Here is a 22,275-nt window from a genome sequence, read left to right on the forward strand (position 1 = left end):
GGATCGTCAAGTGTCATGGTAGAATCAATGGGATCAAGTGATGAACTGATAGGCGATAAAGTGGTAGGCGATTGGTAATGTTGATGATGTTGTTGTCGTTTATTCTCGTTGGTAGTGATCCAAGGTATTACACGACTAAAAGCGGCCCCACTGGATCTGGATACACCTTTAATCATGCCGATTAATTCATGTTGATCTCCATTGCTACTAAGTGTGCTTGAATTAGATAATGCAGTTGATCCTCTTAATCGAGGACGCCAAATTGCTCGTAAACTTGCAATGGTGGCATGATGTCGAAATACCTCGGGATCTGAAGTTTCACTAAATAAAGGAGAATTTGTGATACCTGAAATATCGTCTAATTTGGATTTGATGACTTTTCGAACTTTGAGTTGACTGTAAGCATGTTCGTTTAATTTTGAAAGGGTTTCGAGATCAATGAATTTAGTGGGGCGAATATTCTTGTAACGTTGGTAATCGCCAATGTCTGCTCGAAAATGATCAAAATCGGCAAAAGGGTCTTTTAGAGTCTATATTACACATGTGTTAGTTCTGCTGTGTATGATATAAAAAAAAAAGGGGTATTCTTACAGTGAAGTTGTAGTCTTGTAATTTATTTCGACACATCATGAGTTTAGATATAATGGCAGCGAGTAAATGAGGTTCCATCCATGGTTCTTTTAAAGAAAACTATTAACATTTGTTTTGTTTTTTAGTGAATCCCCATTACATCCCCTCTCTCTCTTTCTCGTCTTTAATTTTACTTCTGTGGTCTTGATTGGATCGTATTTGGTATAAAAAGTCCATAGAGCTGCATTGGTTTGGTTACAGATTAATCCATCAATGTAATCCTTATCCAATAGCTTGAACAAGTAAAGAGCGATTTGAACAAGCGTCACCAATCTTAATACGGCATCATCAAAGGGGACTGAATCTGCTATTTTGTACAACGACCGAAACTTTTCTTCCGACGCAGGACTACAATTAGAAATTGTAAAGATCATGATTGTGTATGATTATTACATAAATAAAGGGGGGGGGGGAAGCTTACTTTGGTGGACGGAGATTAAGCGAGCTTCGACCTGTGCAGTTGGTTCGTCTTAAGTTGATATTCACATGAGCTTGACGAATCCAATGATCATAGTCTCCGTCGGGTATCAAGACCATATCCATATCAAACGGTAATTCGCTTGGATCTGTTAGTTGAATCTCTCCCAACGGTGTCTAACGAGAGAAAAAAAGGAACGAATAAGAAATGAGGAATGGATAAGAGTAAACGGAAATTCATTTACTGGTTTTAACTTTAGGTCGGCATTTGTGTTGAGTAAAGACTGGATTTGGGGTCGAGGGTGTTGTAATTCAGCTGTAGAAATAGCAATTACAGCTACATGAATCTATAAGGAAAACTCTTGTTACTCGTTTGCACATGTGTATAAATGTGTGTGTGTGTAGTAGAACTCTAATTTACTTTACAGTATGGTTTTCATCGCCAGTAAATACACTAACAACATTGGAACCAATGTTGCGATCGCAAACCCTATATTATAAAAAAAAAATGAGATGCTTTTGAACCTCCCCTTTTTTATATGTATGTTTATTCTACCATTGTTCTACAATATAAATTTGATATCCCGTCAAGACTTGTTGCTCAGAAATCACACTGAGTCCACAGGTAGCTGCAATATGTAATGATTTTGATCTTTCAGCAAACACAAATCGTTTTTTATCTGCCATTTTTTTTATTGATATGTAGGGGAAAGAAAAAGCAAAAAGGGAAAATATAAATAAATAAATAAAAAAAATAAAAAAAAGTTGTGACTTTATTAAAGCATGTGATATTAAGAAGTGACTCGAACAATAAACCTACTGAATCCAGCAGCAATTAAAGCCATCAACCCACCAAAAATCAAGACAGGTGTGACACTGGATAATGCCTTGTCGGGTCCATCCTTAATAGCATCAGAAGCAGCAAAAATAAATGAAGAAACAATGGCCACTGCAAATTGAGGGAAAACAATATACATATTATGCACACCCAAAATCATACCGGCATCGAACTCATCATTCATCTCTTGTCTTTCTTCTTCACTTGTTGTACTGGGTCCTGCTGCTACCACAGAGGCATAACTGGGTGCTTCCACTGGTCCTGAATGTAAAAACGTCTGTCTCTTTTCGTCTTCATAACTCACATATTCTCCAACCAATGAGAAGGGAACCCAAAGAACAATGGCCCAGGGGATACCCATGATGGCCAAAATCACAGTGGCTTGCGTGACAGTGCTGACGAAATAAGAAGAAATCAAGGCGATTGCAACGGTGAAATGAGACAGAGTGTAAATGTTTAAGAGAGATAACCAGCGTACGTTTTTAAAGGCATTGGATAAGGCAGGAATGATGAGACCGGCCAAGACGGAAACAATGGAGTAACACAATAAAGCAAATGATCCAGCTCGTGTACCTTCAGCCCAATCGATCGGCATTTCCGGCGCACTGGGTAAATGGGTAGCGAAATAGATATCTGAGACCCATTGTGTACTGTAAAATAAGAAGGGGAACCAACCCATCCAAGCAAAAAATTGAGTGTTGCATAATGTTTGAATAGGTCTGGGTAAATATCTGAATGCTCTGACAATGTAAAAGAACGTGCTGTACCAAGGTCTATTATTAAACAAAAAAAATCAGTTTCGATGCGTGGTATAACCCTCGGTATGATTTATCACACTTACTGGTTATTATCCAAATCCTCCTTCTTATCATTGACTTTCTCTTTGGTGGTGATACAGGTAATAGCTAAAGTGAACAAAAAGACTACGATGGAAACAATACAGAATACCTTGACTTGAGAATCACCCAACCAAGGTAAATACTTTACTAAATCCACAAATCCGACGAAATATCCAATCACCATGGCGGAATTACTCATACGTGCACTCCAAGCATTAGCGTCATCTTGTTGCCAAAGTGGTGGCACGTCTAAAATCAAGGCACGACAAATCGCTTGAACTGCATTCAAAGTGAAATCTAAAAAGTAGAATGAAGCCACAGCCACAATGATAGCATTTCCATGAGCCTGTTTTGAAAACAATAATTTTTTTTTTAGTACGTGTTTACTGTCGCTTTGTGTACACATGTGTAACTTACGACGTCTTTAATGACATCAGGTTCGTCATGAAAGAAAGTAGCAAAGGAATGTCCGATTTCTTTAGCATAAGCAACACCGACCATGGAAAGACAGGTCAGTATACCCGACACGATAATAAAAGGTCTTCTCTTTCCTAAACGAGAAGTACATTTATCACTGAAAGCACCGATCAACTGATAATAAAAAGAAGGACGGTGTTAAAAAAAATGCTAATGACGATCATGACGCAACTTACGGGTTGGACCAATAATCCAGATAAAGGACCTGCTAACCAGACTAACGCTGTCATCTCCTTGGATAGGTCGAGCGATAACAGATAAGGAGTACCGTATCTATCCAGAGTGTTATTGCATATTTCACATTTTAAGAATCAAAAAAAAAAATCACTTACGATAATTCAACAGTCCCTACAAAACATGAAATAAGAATGATGTCAGGGACACCAAACCAAGAAAAAAAAATATCCCCCTTCCCTCTCAAAGAAACTTACATGTGAATTGTACACCTGCCATACAAATAGTCAAGGTCAAGATTTGTAATAAAGTTAAACCTGGGATACTTGCATCTTCATCTAACAATTGCTTCTTTTTGGAATAACTCAAAGATCTGCCTGCACTATTATATGTGGAAGCTTCAAAGGAGGATCTTCGTCTTTGATTCTTGGGACGACTTGTCGGTGGTTTTTTACCAAGCAAAGGTGTCTTTGTATCTGGCATATTTTTTTTTTTTTGGTATGTGTGTATAGTTTAGAAGAAAAAGAAGAGTGAATTTTTTTTTTTTGAGCCCGCTATATAAATTTCAACAGTGTTTGTGTAACCATGGTTCATGACATCAGCCAATGATGATGGTTTCAATTCAATCTCGCATAAATAAATAAAAAATGACGTATGAGATAAACAACAAAAAGGTAATATGTATTAAAAAAGGGTAAATAAGAAGAAAAAGGGATTAGAATGATTTTGGATTAACAGATAAGGTAGTAGTAGATCTTTGCAAGATAGCTGGTGGTGTTGGTGGTGGTGCTGATGTAAATGTAGGTGGTGTATTATATGGCTTTTGAGCAGTATAAAAGTAGTAATTACTGAAACTCTTATATTGCTCCATTTCCTTCAAGATGGTAGCAATTTCCATCTCAAAGGCTTTTTGGGTACTTTCGTCGTCTTGATGCTTTGTCTTGTCAAAATACGCATCCACCGCTGGCTGAAATTTAGTCAGCATATTAATCATGTCGTCGCGACATAAAACTCCAATACGTCCTCCCCATGTACCAATCGGTATTGAACGGTATTTCACTTGACGATTGATCGCTTCCGCTGGGATCAACGTGCTTAGTTCATTCGCTTGTTCTTTAGGCGATAATCCCCTACTCACTGCCACTTCAATCACTGTACAAAATATTATTAATACTCATCATCGTGCAACATGTAAACATAGAATACTCACTCTGACTGTTTAGCCTGTGTGTGACTGGACCAGGTGAATACACTGTTAGGTCGGTTTCAAGCATTTCGATATAACCGCCTGGTTTTAATAGCCGCCAGCAATCTTTGACGACTTGAGGATATTCTTGTGCATTGAGAGAAAGGACCATGAAACGAATATGAATCACGTCAAAACTAGCGTCTGGAAACTCTTTGAGACCGTTCAAGACGTTGCAGACAAGTAATTGACAATTGTTGGGTAAATTACGAGGTGCGGGAAACATATCATCGCTGTCTACGCCAATCACCTCAATTCTGGGGTATTTTTGGGAAAGGTCAATGCACCAAGAACCCGGTCCACAGCCTACATCCAATATTCTTCCTGATTGAAGGTCCTTGTAATCAAACGGTAATGAAAATTCACTGCGTGTATGTGGTTATTACCTCATGTTTTTCTTAATTTTTAAAGTTTTTCTTACCCTTCAAAGGCTAGTTTTACTAAATCGTTCTTCAATTGAATGCGGTCGGCTTCCTCCTCATCGGATTTCAATATCTGTCTCTGCTGTGTTTTCTGAAAATAAGAAGGCTCGTTTCGGTAGTCCATGTCAGAAACAGTGGTGGCATCGCTCTTGCTACTACTTCGTCGCATGGACGAGTCATAATCAAAAATAGACGATTGCGAATCTTGTGTGAGGTTAGAGGATTCGGTACGCTTGTGATGTTTTTTGGTGGCTTTGGAAATCATGGTGGAGAAAGCTGATTTGTATTTGGGGCGTTCAATCGGTGTCAATGAAGCGGATCGTTGCCTTGACAAGAGAGAGCTGGGGTCTTCTAAAGAAGTAGGCGTTTTATGGTCGGGTGAAGCGGGAGCAGAAGAAAACATGGTAAATATATTATTGCCGTTAAACCAAGACCGCCTACGACTACTCTTTCTTTCGTGTCCCTGTTTACTGCGTCGCATCTTTTTTTTGGAGGTAATAAAAAAAAAAGAAAGAAATAGTGTAAGAAATGAAATGAGAAAAAAAGATTTTCTTTACAGTAAACTGGGGTTTAAAAAATATATATCGGTAGCAGACTTAAGAGGTCAAGACAAGGATTGAATGGGGTGGTAATTGCCCTTGTCAGTTTCCTTAATTAGATCTAAACCTTGTTTTGAGTACACGATGACAATAAAAAGGATAAATAAATATAGATTGCTCATTCATTACGCTCTCTTTTTCATTGACCTTTATTTTTTTTAAACTTTTTTTACAGCTCCGTTATGAAACCCATTTTGTCCTAATTATAACATACAAGTAGGAAAATAAATAATTCTCCTAAGTTTAGCTTCCTTCAATTTTCGCCTATTACCTAGAGAATCATACGTACTGTTCATAAATCAAAAAATATCGCTTAACTTCCTATCAACTATCTCTTCATTTCGCTGGTCCGAAAACACGGAACACGCTTTTTGTCAGTGTGTATCCATAAACAAGTTCGTTTTTTTACCTTGTTCGCTATACAAAAACACCTCAAAATATCTCTAAAGCGGGGTCAACCTTTTTTAATGATTATTATGTTGATCCTTCTCACAAATTACTCTTCTTTCTTACTAGTAATCCATCATTCTTGACATGAACAACCAAGTGGATGGTTGCTCCTTGTACTCCAATACAGAGTGTGACAAATTGATTTTGCATCAAAAAAGATGAAAGTTCAGTGTTACAATAAAAAAAAAATTAATTTTATTTATTTTTGTGTCTTCAACAAGGGGCTTCCAATAATAAAGAAATACGATTCTCATAATTGAATCGCATCTCCCCTCTTTCTTTTCGAGAATTCTAAAAAGAACGCTTTCATTCAATAAAAACCATAATAAACGGAGTCGAATTTTTTTAGTTTATTTCAATCATGGTATCGATGGTCAGTGCTTAAAATAGTAATAAATTATTTAGCGGAGAGAGAGTCCCTGATTCCATTTTTACTGCTTGGTTTGTGTAACTTCCCTTTATGGAATCTGCCAAAAATTTGAATCAAAATGCTAATTTCTTCTTTTCCCTCCTCTTTTTTATATCTATAAAAATATCTCTTTTTCTCTCTTCTTTTTTTCTTTCTTTGTAAAATGACTGCTACCATCAAATTCGCTTCTTATTTTTGGGACCGTAAAAGAATGAGCCAAGATAGCACATCGTTACAAGCATTGTTAACAGAATCATCCGAAGACGATCAGAAATTACAGGACGATTTAGATATCATGCTATCTTCTTTAAACATCCATGAAATGACTAAAGAAACAGACGCTTTTACATTACAAGAAGCATTGCACGGACTGATTGAGAAAATACAACAAGCGACAAGACAAACATTTGATAATCAAATTGTAGATCCCAGTTCTCGATTACAGCGACAATTAGACGTTGCTTCTTTAGGAGGACTTGTAGACAGAATGAATAAGAGAAGGCTTGTGGATCAGGTAAAAATAGATCTCTTTTTTCTTTATATTATGCACATGATGGGTTGACGCTATATTCAGGAGTGGGTGTCCAATTCAGAACAATTAAAAAGGGATATCAATGAACTTGTAGCAAAATCATCATGCTTCTTTACCGTGCATGATGATTATGAAGAGCAAAGATTCGAATTATCACCCATCAAAGAACGTGATTTATATTTATTTCAAATATTCTCTAAAATAGATCGTCAAACCAGTAGAAGAATGACCAATCAAGATGCTAAACCTAAGCGTAACTTTGAAGAAGATGAATTATTTTCCATCATTCATAAAATGCAGCAATCCAATCGCTTTACAGATCAAAGAGCGGCTCCCCGACGAAAATTATAGCATCTCCCCGCCCACCCCACCCCCCTTTCTTCCCCCTACATCTCGGCATGCAGTCTTTTCTTTATGTTTATTCTTTTTCATTGTTACATTTATTTATTCTAATCATCCTGATGAGAATTCACCTTTTTATCTTTTTTTTTAATTCATGCACTTCTTTTCTATATCACTCATCATCATTATCACCATAATAAAAAACGTGGCTTCATTTAAATATGCAAGCAAGCACATCATATACCTTACCATCATTATTGTATTATAGACTGGCTAGTTTAATTATTCATCATAAAAAGGATATAATTGGAAAGAGATCTATTCATAAAAAACAAAAAAATTTACAATAGAATTTATTCTTTTTGTATTTCTACATAGAGTCATAAACCCTTAAATGAGCCACCTTTTTGTTCATAATTTCGCTGAAAATTTTAAAAGCTAGAGAAAGTGACTGATCGTTGTTGATAATAACATCCTTTGCTTCTTCTCCATAAGAATATGTTATATTTCTTGATAGAGACAAGGTTCCCAATTCTACAAGTTGTTCTAACAGTTGTTTGTATGTCATATTTCCAGAAGCTTCGATAGCAAATTGTTTTTCTCTGTCTTCTCCGTTCCAAAAAAAATGGAAAATCAAAATCACATCTTTGGTATCTGCCATTTGTAGTTACTTGTTATCAATATGAGAAAGAAAGAGGGATTTTTTACTTTATCATTTTTATTCTCATTTTATAACTTCTACAAATATTTATCAGTAAAACTGTGAGACTGGACCGGTATATTTACACGTTATATACCAGTGTAATAGGGCCGTGGTCACTGCTGTCGTCATTCCTAAAGCCCTAAAACCGGATTTTCTTACTGCTGTTTAAATTAGAGACATTTGTGAACCGTACTTTTTGCTTTGGTGACTTGCTAGTAAGTGCTCCTGGGAGTAATTTCACATTTATCACATGCTATCTATGGTAAATTGGTTCATATCAGCTATCATTCTGTGGCTTGGTTTTCAATAACGTATTGGCAACATTTACGCTCTTCCCCGAGCGGTACTATCTATCTCACAAAAAATTGGGTTTAATAAATATAAAAATGTAATTTAGTCGTGTGTAAAATTTGATAGAATCTTTATTGAATATTTAACCATGACGCAGCGTATACTTTAAATGAATTCCTTCGGTATAAGCAACATTTCCAAAATATTCTTTCGCTAAAGCCAATGACAAGCCACCCTTGATTATAGTATGTGGTGCTTTCTTCCCTCGAGAGTAGCTTATAATTCCATGCACACTGGCCACGTGACAACCAATTGTATCAAAAAGATTTCCGTAACTCACATCTGAAATGGTGGTAAATGCATACTGCATTACTCCATAATTTTCGGGCTTGTAATGGAGAATCCAGAGTATCTTTTTGTCCTCAGTCATTTCCGATATTTATAAAAGAGAAAAGGCCATCTTATCTTTAAATGTTGCGCTGTTCCCTTTTATATGCACAACACCCACAGTGATTCTTGGATTTAAAATGTACATGGCATCATTGTGCAAAAAAAAGCTTGTTCAATGCCAGTAATTTTTTATAATTGCGAGTTCATAATCATATCTCGTAAAATTTGTATAACTATAGGAGACATTAATGTGAAGATAAATCTACTTGTCCATGTACAAAATAACGTAATACTTATTACCTTTGTTAGTAGATAATTCTGGTAAACCAATTAGCTGCCATAGGTTATGATATATCAATGTGTTGTCAGGCTGAATCTGTATGCTTTAAGGTTTAGCATCTGACAATAATTCCTTGTTCTCTTCTCAACGCGATACATTGTTTATTTGGCGAAGAGGGGGTGGGGCGGGCAGGCAGATACAAGCTAAATGATAAGAACTAGATGCAACAAATGTAATTCTGTTTTGGACAGTGGTCGCGTTTTTTTGAGTGTATTCACGTCATAACATTCGTCGATACTTTTATTTAAAGAAGCATAGTATGACATAACAAGTAAAAGTGCAGATTTTGGCACAAATTGTAGTTTTAGTTGCGTTATTTTATTTTAATGCACAGTCATTTAAATTTATCTTTTACAAAATAAAGGGGAGCTCCTATGGGAAGTATTTATTTGATAAAAAAAAATTGCTAGTAAACTAGAATATCATCGATGTTTTTGTCAGTTATTGATGTGCAAATAGGTGAATCTCATCGCTAGGTGTTAATTTTTTAAAATAGCGCACGGCTAAATTTAATGATTCATCATTATTGATTATGACTAAAGGTGCTTTCTCTCCACGAGAATATGTTAAAGTTTTATAGCTTCTTTTCGATTCATCCAATTTTTTTCTGACTTGATCGTATGTAATGTCATCGGAAGCTTCTGCGGCATATTGCCATTGCCTCTCTTGGCCGAAGTCGTCCGAGAAATGACAGATTAAGATCGGTGATTGCGGGGTGGATGCGGAAAAAGTACGGTGTGTCTTGCCAGAAAATGTCATCTGTAAGTTTACTATAGAAACATAAAAGAAAATTAGCGGGAGTTTTGTATTTATACGCTCCCACACAGGATTATAACTAAAACTTTGTAACACTGCGGAATTATTCCGATGCATATATACGTATATCTTGCGTGTTAAAAGGTATTTCAGTATGATGAACACCTATACAAATTCCGTTGTTGTTACACTGATCGTTTTGACCCACGGATCTGGTTTTTTTACTACCACGTACTTGCTCTTCAAATGAAACATTATACATTGTCTAACTATGACACAACAGTAATTTAGTTTTTAGTAGCATCTTTTTAAATTTCTCAAGTTACACTGTGTGATCAACAATTTATGAAATGATACTTTTTGCGTTTTAAACTTATTAATGTAAGCACTATCTACAAATCCATGAACATAATTCAACTCTGAGCTTCGTCGTAGAAGTAGGTATATGAATTATATGCTAATTCATTTGAAAAAAAATTAACACGCATCACCAACCCCCTCAATTTAATGGATTAAAACTGTATTGATAAAAGGTACATCAAACCGAATGTTTGATTCTTTATTTTATTTATTATATTTGGTATACTTTATATGAATGTCTTCTGCAAAATCATCATCACTATAGTATTCAATAGCTGAAGCCAAAGCTGAATCATCGCAAATGACCACATTTGGTGCCTTCTCCCCATGAGCATAGCTTAAATATCCACGTTCAGTACTAACAAATGTATGAATAATTTTCAAAAATTCTTTAAACTTTATGTTTGTTGGGGTTTTGAAAATGTTTTGGATATCTCCAAGTTCTCTAAAGTTGTGGTGGACAATCCAAGTTATGTTTTTGTCAACAGTCATCTCGTGTTTACGAAAATAAAGAAAGAAAAGGTCTAGCTTTTTGAATGTAATGTTGTTCTCTCCTTTATATAAACACTACGCCCACAGATATTTCTAAATTTAAATTTCGTTGTACAGGATACCTTATGAAGATCTCTCTTCGTCTTTTATTTGTTAGACATCAATTCAAAAACAAGTGACTTCTTTTAAGACAGGATAGCTTTCAACTTCATGGCTGCCTTTTGTTTATGCCAACTTCGGGGTATATATATATATATATGGGTATCAATTTAATGTTATCAAAATATTTTGCGATCTACATGTTTTTTTTGTTTTTTTGTTTTTTTTGAAATCACATATGTTTCGTAAACATCAGTGGAAACCAATGACGAAATAAGCGCTCCTACTCAATTTTGATATGACCAGCGCAAGTAAGAAACTTATTCTCGCGATTTCAAGTGTTCTATTTTACTCAAGTGCATTTGCAATGAGTTCTATGTCCAACTTGTAAACTTTCTTAAAAAGACAAATTTGGAGGGATGTTTATTATAAAAAAAATATTTAATAAGATATAAATGTGTCTAGTTCGACTAACATCCTAGTGTTCAGCATTTACGAATGCATAATGAAATGTGTTTCCTTTGTATAAGCATCATCACCAAAATGTTGTATAGCCAAAGACAACGAAGATTGGTCGTTGATCACAACATGAGGAGCTGTTGCGCCGCGAGAATAAGTTACGCATTTAGATCCTGGGCAGTCTATTCGGTCTAAATATAATTTAAAATGGTTGTATGTTATATCACGGAAAATTTCAAAAGCGGATTGCAACCTATTCTGATGGCTGTTAGTATAATGGATGATCCAAATCATTCTCTTCTCGTCAGATGTCATTTGTGGTTTCTGAAAAAAAATTGAAAGAAAAAAACTGTTTTTTTTGCGCTGCTTCAAGAGTTTATATATACAACTTTGCATTACTATAAAACTTTTCCGATTTGAAAGTTTGATGCACATAAGCTTTGTTTAGTCTTAAAGGGGATAATAGATTGTCTTGCTGAAACATAATAGGTTTTTTATTTAAAAAGGTGTTTTATTAAACCTGATAGTAATAGTCATTGAAAGCGCTATCAAAACGTATTATGTTATTACAACGCCGCGTCCAATAATCATCACATGGATATTATTAGACTATGACATGATGATACTTTTTATTTGTGTTTTAAATCTGTCTATCAAGTAAGCAAGTTGGCATTATTAAAACAAAACGCCATTTATTTGCTTAAACAAATAAACCCCCCATAACACTTAGTCCATAAACTTTTAGATGGAAACAAATTTATATAAAATAAAAGTATATTATGATATATACACACAATGTATCCAGCCTATAATCTACTTGACACTTAATAGTAACCCAGCACTGAAACACAAGTCATTAATGTCTACTTCTAATCCACGCTCCTATCTGATCTTCCCAGATAACAATCTATTTCAATCCTTTCTTATAAAAAGGATCCCTTTTCCATATAATAAAAAGATATCTAGATTGAGTCTCAAATAATTTAACCGTTTATTTCTTGGAAAATTTTATATTGTATACATGTGTGCAATCTGAAGCCTTTTTCTCGATTATTTTTCTTTTGGTGTGTGAACAATCAAATGAATTCCTTCCTTAGATGCCCTCTCGCCATAATACCTGATAGCGAAATCCAGTACCACCTGACCATCGAGTACAACGTTTGGTGCTTCTTCTCCGAGAGCAATGGTTACAGTAGATGGGTAATGGCGAGCTGCATAACGTGTAATTGTTTGTTCAAGACTACTGTATGATAAATTTGGAGGAGACTGAAAGACGTATTGCAATTCTCCATACATTCCGCTCTTGGTATGAATAATCCAGATTATATTCTTGGCCATAGTCATTTAAATATTAACAAAAGATAAAGATAGAAAAGTTTAGATCTTTTTTTAATCCGCTTCTCCTCTTTAAATAAGCATCACTTACTTGATACTAAAATTATGTAATCAGAGATCATGCTCGCTTTTAGTATAACTTATGGTGTGTCAAAAAAAAAACCAGAATATTATGTAAACTGTAAGACAAATGATTTGATTTTTCAATTTATGAAGGATGATTTATTCAGACAAAACAACTTTACTTCCTGATACGTAAGAATATTGATTTCATTTACCCATCATACCATACCCAAAGTTATACGTCTATTTTACAACTGATAACGAGTTTAATTTCACAATATAAAAAAAGAAAAATATATAATCTATTGTAAAATGTGATGAAGTTTTATTTGGTTTCTCCATAATACACATGGATTCCCTCTGTATGAGCTTTATCACCATAATAGCTGATAGCCATGGTCAATGCACTATCGCTATTGATTACAACGTTTGGTGCTGAAGGTCCACGAGAATATGTCATTAACTCGTTTGAGTAAGTGCCAGTTTGCTTATTAATTATATCTACAAGTTCTCGGTATGTTGTGTTTGGATAAGCGTAAAAGACGTACTGCCTTTCTTGTGTATTATATGAGGGTTTGTGGTGAGCTATCCAAAGTATATTTTTGCTAGCTGACATTTGGGAAAAAATAATTAAGGAAAAAAGTCTAGATTTTCATACATGGCATTATTTTTTTTCCTTTTATAAATAAGCCGTTTATTGGATCGGCCGAGCTGCACTATTTATAGCAAAAGAACCCCAATATTTTTTGTTTATTGCTAGTGAGTATTCATCTATCCTAGTATGCTAGCCAGAGATTAATCTGCATCACGTTATTTTATGATTTTAAGAACACGATTAAAAATAAATAATGTGGTATTGTCAAGCTGACTGTTTATTTTCCTAGAAAACGGGTTTCAATTTCCAATAAAATTTTACTTTGGCTATAATCTAGTAACGTTTCTTGTCTTATATGAACTCCTTTCGTATAAGCTTCGTTACCATAGTGCTTGAGGGCTATAGACAATGCCTCATTACCATTTATTACAACATTCGGCGCTTCTTTTCCTAGGTTACATGTTAACGTAGGCGCGACCATTGCAGTATTTACTCTAATTCTATTTAAAAGTGCATCGTAGGATATGTCTGGAATTGTTTTAAAAACGTACTGCCTTGTTTTCTTAGTGAACGACTCTTCGACATGAATAAACCAAATTATTTCTCTGCTCGTTGACATTTGAAGTGTCTATTTTTAACAGTAAAATACGTAAGGTTGAATCGATCTCCTTTTATATACGCCAGTGATGTAAGGTCAAACAAATACGGGTGATAGGCCAATTAAGTTTGTTGTAATACCTAGCTAGTATAGTAGACACTTTGGTACAAATGATCTGTGTCGAGACTTTTTTTAATTGCACAAGATATTCCTTGTTGTTTATTTGTGAGTTATGTAAACTGCCAAACGAAATCACCACATATGGCGTTTTACGAAACCTTCTTTTCATGTTTCAAATACATACTAATAAGACGCTGTTTGATGATTTGTAAGCATCGCACCCCATACCAAAAAAAAATAAACTCTTGCCTCCTAGTATACAATAATAAAATAATAACCGAGATACGTTTTATTATTTAAAGTACGAAACAAAAATAAGGGTCCTTTCCAACACCCAGGATACTACTATGAGCAATATAGATTGATTCCATCTCTGTAGGCATCCTGACCGTGATACTTGATAGCTAAAGCCATTGACTGATAATCGTTAATGATAACGTTTGGCGCCCGATGTCCACGAAAGTACGTTACGTTGGGTGATTTTTGACCAGTAATTTGCTTTATGACTTCCATCACCTGATAAAATGATGCATTTGAAGAAGTTTCAAAGGCGTATTGATTGTCTTTTAAATTGCCCATGAGTCTGTAATGGGCAATCCAAACGATAGATTTGGTATCGTACATTTTTTAAGAAAAAAAGTAGTTACCAGAAAGGTTGAGAAAAAAAAGGGGGTACTGGGTCTGTTTTTGTGATTTATATACAGTGAGGGATTGTCTAATTACATTGTATACAAATATAAGCACAAAATTGTTTACCATTTCGATAGTATTTGATTGTAATCTACATTTATCACGACTTTTAAAATAGAAGGGCATGAAAATATCGAATTTTTTTTTAATAGTGTAACTATGGCGACAGCACTTGACTTTTTGCTCTAAGCTATTGTAAATGCTACATCTTGGTACGCTCCAATAGTATTAGGGAAAGAAAAGGATGACAAAGAAAGGTTTAAGTGTTTGTTGGGAGTAAGGAGCATTTCGTTGTAATGATTCCCTGAACGCCCGCAGTTTAATTGAAAAGAGGGGTGAACCACGTTTTCGCTAGTCACACAGCCTCACCTTTTTTTTATATTTAAGCGATGGAGAGCATCAAGCTCCTAAGTTTATTGGGTTTATTAAAATAAGGTACATTTTTTTTTTAAAGTTTATTTAGAAAACGGTAGAAAGTTAGCATGAATGACCGCCACATAGTCATTGGTAGTACACCCGTCATTATAGTTTTGCTTTCGTGTGGAAGACAGACACCTTGACAGCAAGAACAGTTGGTGTGTCTCCGTGGTTACTGTACAGGCAAAAAGAAGACTGTACATGGAATTCTATTTACAAATGAACTGATAACATCACATTATTACATTGCACGTTTACTCTGTGCTCTTGACGGGATCTCTTCAATGTGTAAGGTCTTGAAGAGAAAGAGAGAGAGCGGAAGATAAAATGATAACTGCGTTTCAAAAATACAAATAAAACAATTGTGAAATAAAAAAAATATTTTTTTTTTTTCTTTTTGTGAAAATACATTGTACATGCCCATCCAGAGTGAATGCTTAAAATAATCGGGGTAGGTCTAGCGTTTGGGTTGGGTTATATGACTGCCTACAATGACCTGTTTACATACGTGTTGCAAGAGGTAAAGGAAGGGATGAGGTTATTTTTTGGGGGGGGGGGTAGTATGCATATATATATAACTTTTTTTTTTTTTTTGTTAGAATATGGTTTTACATGCGTTTTTAGGGTTAACTGGTTGTTTCTTATTTATATTTGTTCCACTAGAGAGATTAGCAGAAAAGGAATCGATTCAGGTATGTTGTAGAGGAATACATAGATGAAAGACAGATAAATGAATAAAAACATATTTTAGCATCCTATATCACCAATGCGAACCTCAGCTAGAGAACATTTACAACGAAGAGGTAGTTTTTAAAAATAAAATTTCTTTTGAAAAGGAGAAAAAAAGGGAATGATTTACACAAAAAAATATAATAAATGGGGGGTTAAGAGAGTGAGAGAGTGAGATAGAGTGAAGCTATGGACAACAAAGAAGAAAGATAAAAAGGGGATAATGAATATAGAGAATGAAAGGGTTAATTTGCCAAGACGAGACCTTTTTGCTTCTCTGGACTATGATGATTTTTAGCCAAAGGAGAAGATGTATGATGTTGATTTTTAAGCAAAGTGGCTTCAGGACTGTTAGGAGGTGAAATGCGAATGGGAGTGGATGTTCTTGGCGTAATGTATTGCATCAAGGGTGAACTGTTGGGACTGGCTGGTGCAATAATAGTCGTTGGTTGAGAGTCAAGCTTAAGACTAATTCGACCACGAGAGCGATCTTCAAACAATGTCATGATGTTGCCGTGATCCCCTACTCTGTACGATACTGAAAAGGGGTCAATCCACAAGACAAAATCACGAGGTAAATGAAGATGAATAGTCGTAGGTTGAACAGATGCTTGAATAGAAGCTAATAAAGAATAAAGAGATGAGTACTAACTAATTTACACCTCACTAAAAAACCAACATACCTTGCGTCAAGAGAGGGTCCAACTGACCATTAAAGTTAGAGAGAGCACGATACCCGTTACCACGGTAAGGTTGTTGTGGATCCCAATGGTCTTTGAAGCGCACCTTGAGTAACTCCACTAGTCTTTCTTTAAAGAGAGACACAATCTCTTGATCAACTTTACTTTGTAAAAGTCTACCAAGAAACTCTACGGCTTGGGCTATTTCAATATGCATAATGTTATTTTAGAAAATAAAAGAGGAGGCTATGTATTTTTTTTTTTTTTTTTTTTATTTTTTTTTTTTTTTTGTATGGAAAAAAAGGAAAAAAAAAGACCGTTTGGATTTTTTTATTTTTATTTGCTAAGGTTTTTCGCTTGTTTAAAAAAAAAAAAAAAAAAAAAAAAAGTAAACAATACATTGTAATTACTATTTAAAGGATGTTGTAATCACTTAAAAAAAAAAGTTATAGATTCTCCTTCTATTAACCCTTTTTTTTTGTTGTTGTTGTTGTTTCCTTTCTTTTTTTACCCTTTTAAAACAATCAAAAGAACTAAAACTGGATCTTGGATCAGACTTTGATTGGACCGTGCGTTGTGTCCAATGGAAAATGACAATTAAAAAAAAAAGCCCGTCACCTCTTTACGCTAAACTCTCACCCCCCAAAAGCATGTGTCTCATTTCACAACACTTCATTGTCCTATAATTAGAAGTCAGCAAGAAAGGAAGGGTTCCCACACTAAAAAATCAACAGAATGGAATCGCTAGCAAATCATACCTTTTTTTTTTTTTTTTTTTTTTTTTTTTTAAAAAAAATGAGGTGGTGACACACCTAAATATAAATAGTCTGACTTTAAAATGTACACTAACCCTAAAAAAAAAAAAGTAAAGGAAAAACTTTTTATTTTATTTTTTTATACACATGTCAGAAAAGAGCTACTTGACAAACAGCGACCCAATAAAGTCCCATGTTGATTTAAATTATGTCGATCTCAATACCCATGCTTCTATTTGGAGAAGCATAATTGACACTCACCCATTCAATCAAGCTGTAAGCATTTTACTCTCATGTTTAATACATTTTGACTGATTTATAAACAATGCCCATGCTGTCAGCTTTCCGTGTTTTTACCCACTTGTTCCATTAACTTGGCATCAGACCACTTAAACACTTCTCTCGGTTCATATTATCAAGTAGAAGCACCACTTCGCGTCTTATTAGAGACCTCCTTTTTCCAACAATACATCAAGAACGGTAGGTTCATTCTAGTATTTAATAAATGTATACTCATCCACCCTTCCCTTAGACAATTGTCAGCTCATGATGCACAGTTTAGACGCCAATTTGAATTCAGATAACGTGGTCGTTCTCAACCCCAACGGTAAATTATACCTCAGTCTACTCAAGAACACCTACGAAACCTTTGGTATGGAAGGCATCAAACGCACAAAAGCAGATATCAAGCACGATAAACACATCATCATGATTGATCTCAAAAGCCCTCATTTTAAACCTGATAGTAAGGCATTCAATCGTTTAAAGTGGTGTTTAGAAAATACCTTGACAACCACTTTTAGTATGGTTGCTTGTGCTACAGACAAAGTGACAGGAACAACAATAGATATACAATGGCCTTCCATGACACAACGGATAATGAAATTGGACATGGAACCCGAATTAGAGACATTGACGGATATTCATATACCTACATTCGACTCTATCAAACACGACATACACGCACAACCTACAGAGGATTGGGATACAGAGGCCATGGACGCTATTGAATGGTTAGGGTTGGCTCATGTCAAAGCAAGTCGTATCAAGAATTCCGATAGACCCAACCCTTTTATATCTGTCTACCAAGCACCGGGTACTTTATTAGAGAGTCAAAGAGGAACACTTGTCAAATGGAAGGGATTTATTCCTGCATCCATCATTCAAAACATCTTGACCAATCTTCGGTACGTATGGAAATATGTACATATATGACAAACCTATTAAAAAAAATATATATATAGCAAAATGATGGCATCTGGTGTCACGTCGGAATGGACTTCACTTAGTGTGTGGGGATACAAGGATTCGCCATTTACATGGAAAGAAGTACAACATTATCACGCTTTAAACGGAGAGAATGATTACACATTTTTACTATTACCCAAATTACAGTCCGCCTATACATATCAACTCTACGGTTCTCATCATGTCAAATAGTCAAATAAATTAGATTTTTTATTCTGCCTACAGCAATGTCCTTTAATCTGTCTGTAAGACTTCTTCATATGTATTGAAATATCATTGGTCTTTTTCGTTGATGTCTGGTATCTAAGGATCGTTGATCGTTAGTCACAATGACTAGTGACAGCATATAAACAAAGGAACGGTGTACATAGATGTCTTTCAATCGTATATTACAGGTACACTCTGCCAAATGGGATACAGACCTTACGTAAGACTGTACCTGTAAACAAATTTTTTTGACAGAAAAAAACAGATCTTTTTATAGTAAAAATGATTGCATCTGGTGTCACCTCGGGAAGTGAACCATCTCCAAGTGTGTAGAGAGACATTGTAAACATCAACAGTTAACAGAGAAAGTCCTTTCACAGTTCTTAAAAGTCACATAGATTGTGGTTTATATCATTTATTTCTTACAGAAAAGTGTATGGTATTTGGTAGCTACACCGGCAACGAGTAAAAGGGCTGATAATCCTGCAACGACATTGGCCATCTTTTGCTTGCGTTGAGCTTGAGCCAATTGAATGGCAAGATCAGTTTGGATTTGCTCTTTTTCCATCTTGAGTTGATGATTGGCTTTTAATAAGAATTCGTTGTATTTCTTGATACCTGCTTCTTTACGATGTGTGCCATCACAGAAGCCTTGAGCATTGCCTGTTAATTTACAACCACATAAAAAGTAGCTCTTGGCTTCATCCACTGTAATCTTGGTAGGCTTAAATTCACCAGCAGCTCTATGCTGTGATTTTTAATGTATGTAGGGGTTTAATATTGATAGATAAAAATCAACAGATTTATACATTTGCACTTACAGATCCATCACAGAAAGGTTGGTTCTTGGACTCTCCACAGGTACAGCTATAAAAAAAAAATAAAGGAAGGGTTAACTACCAAGTTGTGTTCATATACATATATATATAGTGATTGTTTATTTACTAATAGTAATCCTATTCCAATTATGATCCAAATGATTAGCTATCAAACTCCCAACATATAGTTAAATCGTATCCTTACTTTTCCGGGTTCGAGGTCAACTTTATAAGGTTTAGGTTGAACAAATGTAGCAACAGGGGCTTTGATTTCGGCAGTAGAGCTAGACATTTTTCTATTACTTTTTTTAATGTAAGAGGGGTTTTTTTTAATAAAAGAAAAATGGGTAAGTGCAAAAAAGAAAAAATAAAAACAATAGGCCTTGCTAAAGACTTTTTACCCCCACCGTTACACCATCGTGGTTGTAATTCGGGTTTAATCTATTCAGGTTCAGCTGTGCGCGATAACGTTTATTTTCGTAATGGAATGTCGATAGATGAGGGGGCAGTTGCAATTGATATACAATAGACTAAATTTTTTTTTAATTTTATTTTTTATATCTAGAGCTCATCACGGGGTACTTCCTCAGTATCCTCATATTTTGACAAGCTATCTAAATCAATATGCAATGTCTGTGTTGATGAATGTTCATTTAAAAACTCTACAAGATCGTACAAGGTGCGTCCTCCCTTGTAACTTATCATGGTATTATCTTGTGCCTTAAAAAACTTGATGGTAGGATAACCCGTTACTTGAAATCCAGCAGAGAGAGGTACATCATTCACGGTACCATCCATTTTTGCCACTACCAAATCATGTTTTTCCGCTTCATTATCTTGCATGACTTTTCCCAATTGTTTCCAGATGGGTTCCAAAGCACGACAATGACCACACCAAGGAGCATAAATCTCAATAAAGACGTCCTTGGATTTATCTAGTACCACCTTTTCAAAATCATCACCTACTACGATTTTAACTGGATCTTCTTTTGTTACTTCTTTAGAGGGAGTTTGTGATTTATAGACGGGTTTCACCTTGTTTTCATGTACTTTGTCTAAAAAGGCCTGGATCGAATCCACGTCTTGTAAAGCAAGGTCGCCTTGTTGATCAAAAGGGAATCGAGCTCCCGTTTTAAAGTTATGAATACCCATAGCAGGCCACTCATTTGGTCTCAAGGATAAGAATTCAGCATGTGAGATATATTCAGTAGCATCAATATGAGCAAATGAGAATTTCCCCTTGTACGCTTTGACCAAGGGTAATAATCGATTGTGTAATTCTTGTTGCATTTCATCCGAGTTTGAAAACAGGAATACCAGTGGTCGTCCTGCATCGACGTAATCCATAAATGTCTCGGGTCGGATGGTGTCCAATAAAGGCACCGCATTTAATTTGATGAAATCTTCTGCCTCTGAAACGGAACCAGTAAAAGTGTCTTGAAGATCGTCAAAGTGTTTATAAAGGCGAATGGTAGGGAATTCAGTCACCTTTTGGGATTTCGCAAAAGAAGGGTCTGTCACGTAACCAAAAGCATAATCTGCATGAAGTCGATCGGATAATTCACGCCATTGTTCCAAGGTGGTGGTATCCTTAGGATCGACATATGCCACCGCTAAAATAGATTCATCCTTTTTCAATGTGTCTAAATCTTGCGTATTTTCCAATAAACTCAATGTAGGTGTCAAGTGTCTATTATTTTCAAAAAGAAGAAGAAAAAAGATAGTAAGTAAAATATGAGAATGTGCGCGTGTTGTATCCTACTTTTTCATGAATTTCACAATGCCGTCAGTTGTACGTTCATGTGGATAAACATCACTGGCACGTCCCTTTCGAAAGATTTGCATGGTAGGATAGGCCAAAAGTCCATAACGATCACAAACCACATTATTCACTGTACAATCAATTTCTGCTAGTGTGATATTATCTTCCTTTAATAAAGTGGCGGCCGTTGCATATTCAGGAATAAGTTCTTTGGATCGGGCACACCAGGGAGCAAAAAATTTCATCAAGAGTAATTCGTGAGTGTTGATGGCAGCATCGAATTCTTCCCGTGTGTTTAACGTAAGTACGTCCTGTGTAGCCACAGTACAAGACGTGAGTAAACAGGCAATCGCAGACAAGAGAACAGTCTTTTTTAACATGGCAATGATGATGGAGAAAGAGTAATGTTACAATAGAAATGAGTCTAAAAAAAATAATTTATGAAAAATGACAGGTTCCTCGCTGTGTTGTAGCTGTTTGATTGGCAAATCCCCGGAATTCAAAAAAAAAATAAGCAATTTTTTTTTTGTTTAAACTAAATACGTGGTGTTGTTTCTCGCATAGATTAAAATACAAATAACAAAAATGTAAACATGGGAAATCGGATGTCGATACCACAGCTAAGAGTAAAACATGTAAGGGCTTGAGAAAGCTTATTTCAAAAAAAAAACAGATGACTTTTTTAAACAGAATACCTTCTTATTTATTGTACTGTCATGTCAGATAAAAAAAAAAGATACCCGGTTACTTGGGTAACCTTTGGTATATCTGTTTGTCAAAGGTTCCACCACGTTTAAATAAAGACCATACAGCCGAGGTAGAGCTTGTGCTAATATGTGTTCACAGTAATAACATGAGAGAAAGGGGGAAAAAAAGCTAAATTAACAAAAGAAAAGCTTTTTATTAAACCGGTACTTTCAAAGCGAAGGTCATTATATTTCTACATCTTTAATAAAATGAGGCGTAAAATATTTACGTTGATGTATAAATTAG

The 22,275-nt window shown here is 35.3% G+C and overlaps 11 protein-coding genes across 11 annotated transcripts; 3 read left to right on the top strand and 8 right to left on the bottom strand.

Moving 5' to 3' along the window:
* EV154DRAFT_201901 (uncharacterized protein) lies at positions 1-1,764 on the bottom strand (the record flags this gene model as incomplete). Its single annotated transcript, XM_051594342.1, has 7 exons — positions 1,604-1,764; positions 1,474-1,537; positions 1,293-1,394; positions 1,052-1,224; positions 765-978; positions 592-690; positions 1-530 (listed from the first exon to the last, which is right to left on the bottom strand). Coding segments are annotated over exons 1-7 (1,313 nt in total), but the record flags the coding sequence as incomplete, so codon positions are not given.
* A 30-nt stretch (positions 1,765-1,794) lies between these two features.
* On the bottom strand, positions 1,795-3,891 carry EV154DRAFT_463141 (major facilitator superfamily domain-containing protein). Its single transcript, XM_051597618.1, has 6 exons — positions 3,633-3,891; positions 3,534-3,549; positions 3,378-3,474; positions 3,142-3,315; positions 2,727-3,070; positions 1,795-2,658 (listed from the first exon to the last, which is right to left on the bottom strand). Exons 1-6 carry the CDS (start codon positions 3,856-3,858, stop codon positions 1,839-1,841), a joined length of 1,677 nt encoding a protein of 558 aa, XP_051458417.1. The 5' UTR covers positions 3,859-3,891; the 3' UTR covers positions 1,795-1,838.
* Positions 3,892-5,726, bottom strand: EV154DRAFT_463142 (uncharacterized protein). The gene is made up of 3 exons (XM_051597619.1): positions 5,043-5,726; positions 4,586-4,986; positions 3,892-4,527 (listed from the first exon to the last, which is right to left on the bottom strand). Exons 1-3 carry the CDS (start codon positions 5,522-5,524, stop codon positions 4,091-4,093), a joined length of 1,320 nt encoding a protein of 439 aa, XP_051458418.1. The 5' UTR covers positions 5,525-5,726; the 3' UTR covers positions 3,892-4,090.
* A 911-nt stretch (positions 5,727-6,637) lies between these two features.
* Positions 6,638-7,384, top strand: EV154DRAFT_601951 (uncharacterized protein; the record flags this gene model as incomplete). Its single annotated transcript, XM_051607260.1, has 2 exons — positions 6,638-7,015; positions 7,076-7,384. The coding sequence occupies exons 1-2, from the start codon at positions 6,665-6,667 to the stop codon at positions 7,382-7,384; spliced, it is 660 nt and encodes a 219-aa protein (XP_051458419.1). The 5' UTR covers positions 6,638-6,664.
* Positions 7,385-9,540: 2,156 nt separating this feature from the next.
* On the bottom strand, positions 9,541-10,117 carry EV154DRAFT_480618 (uncharacterized protein; the record flags this gene model as incomplete). The annotated part of the gene is made up of 2 exons (XM_051598340.1): positions 9,541-9,869; positions 10,081-10,117. The coding sequence occupies 2 exons, from the start codon at positions 10,115-10,117 to the stop codon at positions 9,541-9,543; spliced, it is 366 nt and encodes a 121-aa protein (XP_051458420.1).
* A 2,871-nt stretch (positions 10,118-12,988) lies between these two features.
* Positions 12,989-13,877, bottom strand: EV154DRAFT_480619 (uncharacterized protein; the record flags this gene model as incomplete). The annotated part of the gene is made up of 2 exons (XM_051598341.1): positions 12,989-13,248; positions 13,580-13,877. The coding sequence occupies 2 exons, from the start codon at positions 13,875-13,877 to the stop codon at positions 12,989-12,991; spliced, it is 558 nt and encodes a 185-aa protein (XP_051458421.1).
* Positions 13,878-15,401: 1,524 nt separating this feature from the next.
* EV154DRAFT_201962 (uncharacterized protein) lies at positions 15,402-15,977 on the top strand. The gene is made up of 3 exons (XM_051594343.1): positions 15,402-15,603; positions 15,683-15,775; positions 15,835-15,977. The coding sequence occupies exons 1-3, from the start codon at positions 15,517-15,519 to the stop codon at positions 15,895-15,897; spliced, it is 243 nt and encodes an 80-aa protein (XP_051458422.1). The 5' UTR covers positions 15,402-15,516; the 3' UTR covers positions 15,898-15,977.
* An 80-nt stretch (positions 15,978-16,057) lies between these two features.
* On the bottom strand, positions 16,058-16,709 carry EV154DRAFT_419367 (uncharacterized protein; the record flags this gene model as incomplete). Its single annotated transcript, XM_051595890.1, has 2 exons — positions 16,058-16,434; positions 16,496-16,709. 2 exons carry the CDS (start codon positions 16,707-16,709, stop codon positions 16,058-16,060), a joined length of 591 nt encoding a protein of 196 aa, XP_051458423.1.
* Positions 16,710-17,796: 1,087 nt separating this feature from the next.
* EV154DRAFT_537668 (ribonuclease P) lies at positions 17,797-18,687 on the top strand (the record flags this gene model as incomplete). The annotated part of the gene is made up of 2 exons (XM_051604227.1): positions 17,797-18,434; positions 18,492-18,687. The coding sequence occupies 2 exons, from the start codon at positions 17,797-17,799 to the stop codon at positions 18,685-18,687; spliced, it is 834 nt and encodes a 277-aa protein (XP_051458424.1).
* A 390-nt stretch (positions 18,688-19,077) lies between these two features.
* EV154DRAFT_601957 (uncharacterized protein) lies at positions 19,078-20,047 on the bottom strand. The gene is made up of 5 exons (XM_051607261.1): positions 19,970-20,047; positions 19,726-19,867; positions 19,648-19,658; positions 19,524-19,569; positions 19,078-19,450 (listed from the first exon to the last, which is right to left on the bottom strand). The coding sequence occupies exons 2-5, from the start codon at positions 19,810-19,812 to the stop codon at positions 19,118-19,120; spliced, it is 477 nt and encodes a 158-aa protein (XP_051458425.1). The 5' UTR covers positions 19,813-19,867; positions 19,970-20,047; the 3' UTR covers positions 19,078-19,117.
* An 8-nt stretch (positions 20,048-20,055) lies between these two features.
* On the bottom strand, positions 20,056-22,088 carry EV154DRAFT_442015 (thioredoxin-like protein). Its single transcript, XM_051596972.1, has 3 exons — positions 21,978-22,088; positions 21,283-21,902; positions 20,056-21,210 (listed from the first exon to the last, which is right to left on the bottom strand). The coding sequence occupies exons 2-3, from the start codon at positions 21,660-21,662 to the stop codon at positions 20,082-20,084; spliced, it is 1,509 nt and encodes a 502-aa protein (XP_051458426.1). The 5' UTR covers positions 21,663-21,902; positions 21,978-22,088; the 3' UTR covers positions 20,056-20,081.
* Between the last annotated feature and the right edge of the window lie 187 nt (positions 22,089-22,275).

This window comes from Mucor mucedo, assembly GCF_025094135.1.
Source record: "Mucor mucedo strain NRRL 3635 chromosome Unknown EV154scaffold_37, whole genome shotgun sequence".
In the NCBI taxonomy this organism is placed as follows: domain Eukaryota; kingdom Fungi; phylum Mucoromycota; class Mucoromycetes; order Mucorales; family Mucoraceae; genus Mucor; species Mucor mucedo.

Excerpts from the sequence above, each read along its gene's own strand:
- EV154DRAFT_463142 (XM_051597619.1), bottom strand. The coding sequence starts at position 5,524 with ATGCGACGCAGTAAACAGGGACACGAAAGAAAGAGTAGTCGTAGGCGG. Across the intron at positions 4,987-5,042 it reads GTAAAACTAGCCTTTGAAGG|TGAATTTTCATTACCGTTTG; the intron begins GTAAGAAAAACT and ends ACATACACGCAG. Across the intron at positions 4,528-4,585 it reads ACACAGGCTAAACAGTCAGA|TGATTGAAGTGGCAGTGAGT; the intron begins GTGAGTATTCTA and ends TATTTTGTACAG.
- EV154DRAFT_463141 (XM_051597618.1), bottom strand. The coding sequence starts at position 3,858 with ATGCCAGATACAAAGACACCTTTGCTTGGTAAAAAACCACCGACAAGT. Across the intron at positions 3,316-3,377 it reads CTGGATTATTGGTCCAACCC|TTGATCGGTGCTTTCAGTGA; the intron begins GTAAGTTGCGTC and ends TTTTATTATCAG. Across the intron at positions 2,659-2,726 it reads GAGGATTTGGATAATAACCA|ACCTTGGTACAGCACGTTCT; the intron begins GTAAGTGTGATA and ends GTTTAATAATAG.
- EV154DRAFT_601957 (XM_051607261.1), bottom strand. The coding sequence starts at position 19,812 with ATGTCTAGCTCTACTGCCGAAATCAAAGCCCCTGTTGCTACATTTGTT. Across the intron at positions 19,451-19,523 it reads AACCTTTCTGTGATGGATCT|CATAGAGCTGCTGGTGAATT; the intron begins GTAAGTGCAAAT and ends TAAAAATCACAG.
- EV154DRAFT_201962 (XM_051594343.1), top strand. The coding sequence starts at position 15,517 with ATGCTTAAAATAATCGGGGTAGGTCTAGCGTTTGGGTTGGGTTATATG. Across the intron at positions 15,604-15,682 it reads TTACATACGTGTTGCAAGAG|AATATGGTTTTACATGCGTT; the intron begins GTAAAGGAAGGG and ends TTTTTTTGTTAG. Across the intron at positions 15,776-15,834 it reads CAGAAAAGGAATCGATTCAG|CATCCTATATCACCAATGCG; the intron begins GTATGTTGTAGA and ends AACATATTTTAG.
- EV154DRAFT_442015 (XM_051596972.1), bottom strand. The coding sequence starts at position 21,662 with ATGTTAAAAAAGACTGTTCTCTTGTCTGCGATTGCCTGTTTACTCACG. Across the intron at positions 21,211-21,282 it reads ATTGTGAAATTCATGAAAAA|ACACTTGACACCTACATTGA; the intron begins GTAGGATACAAC and ends TGAAAATAATAG.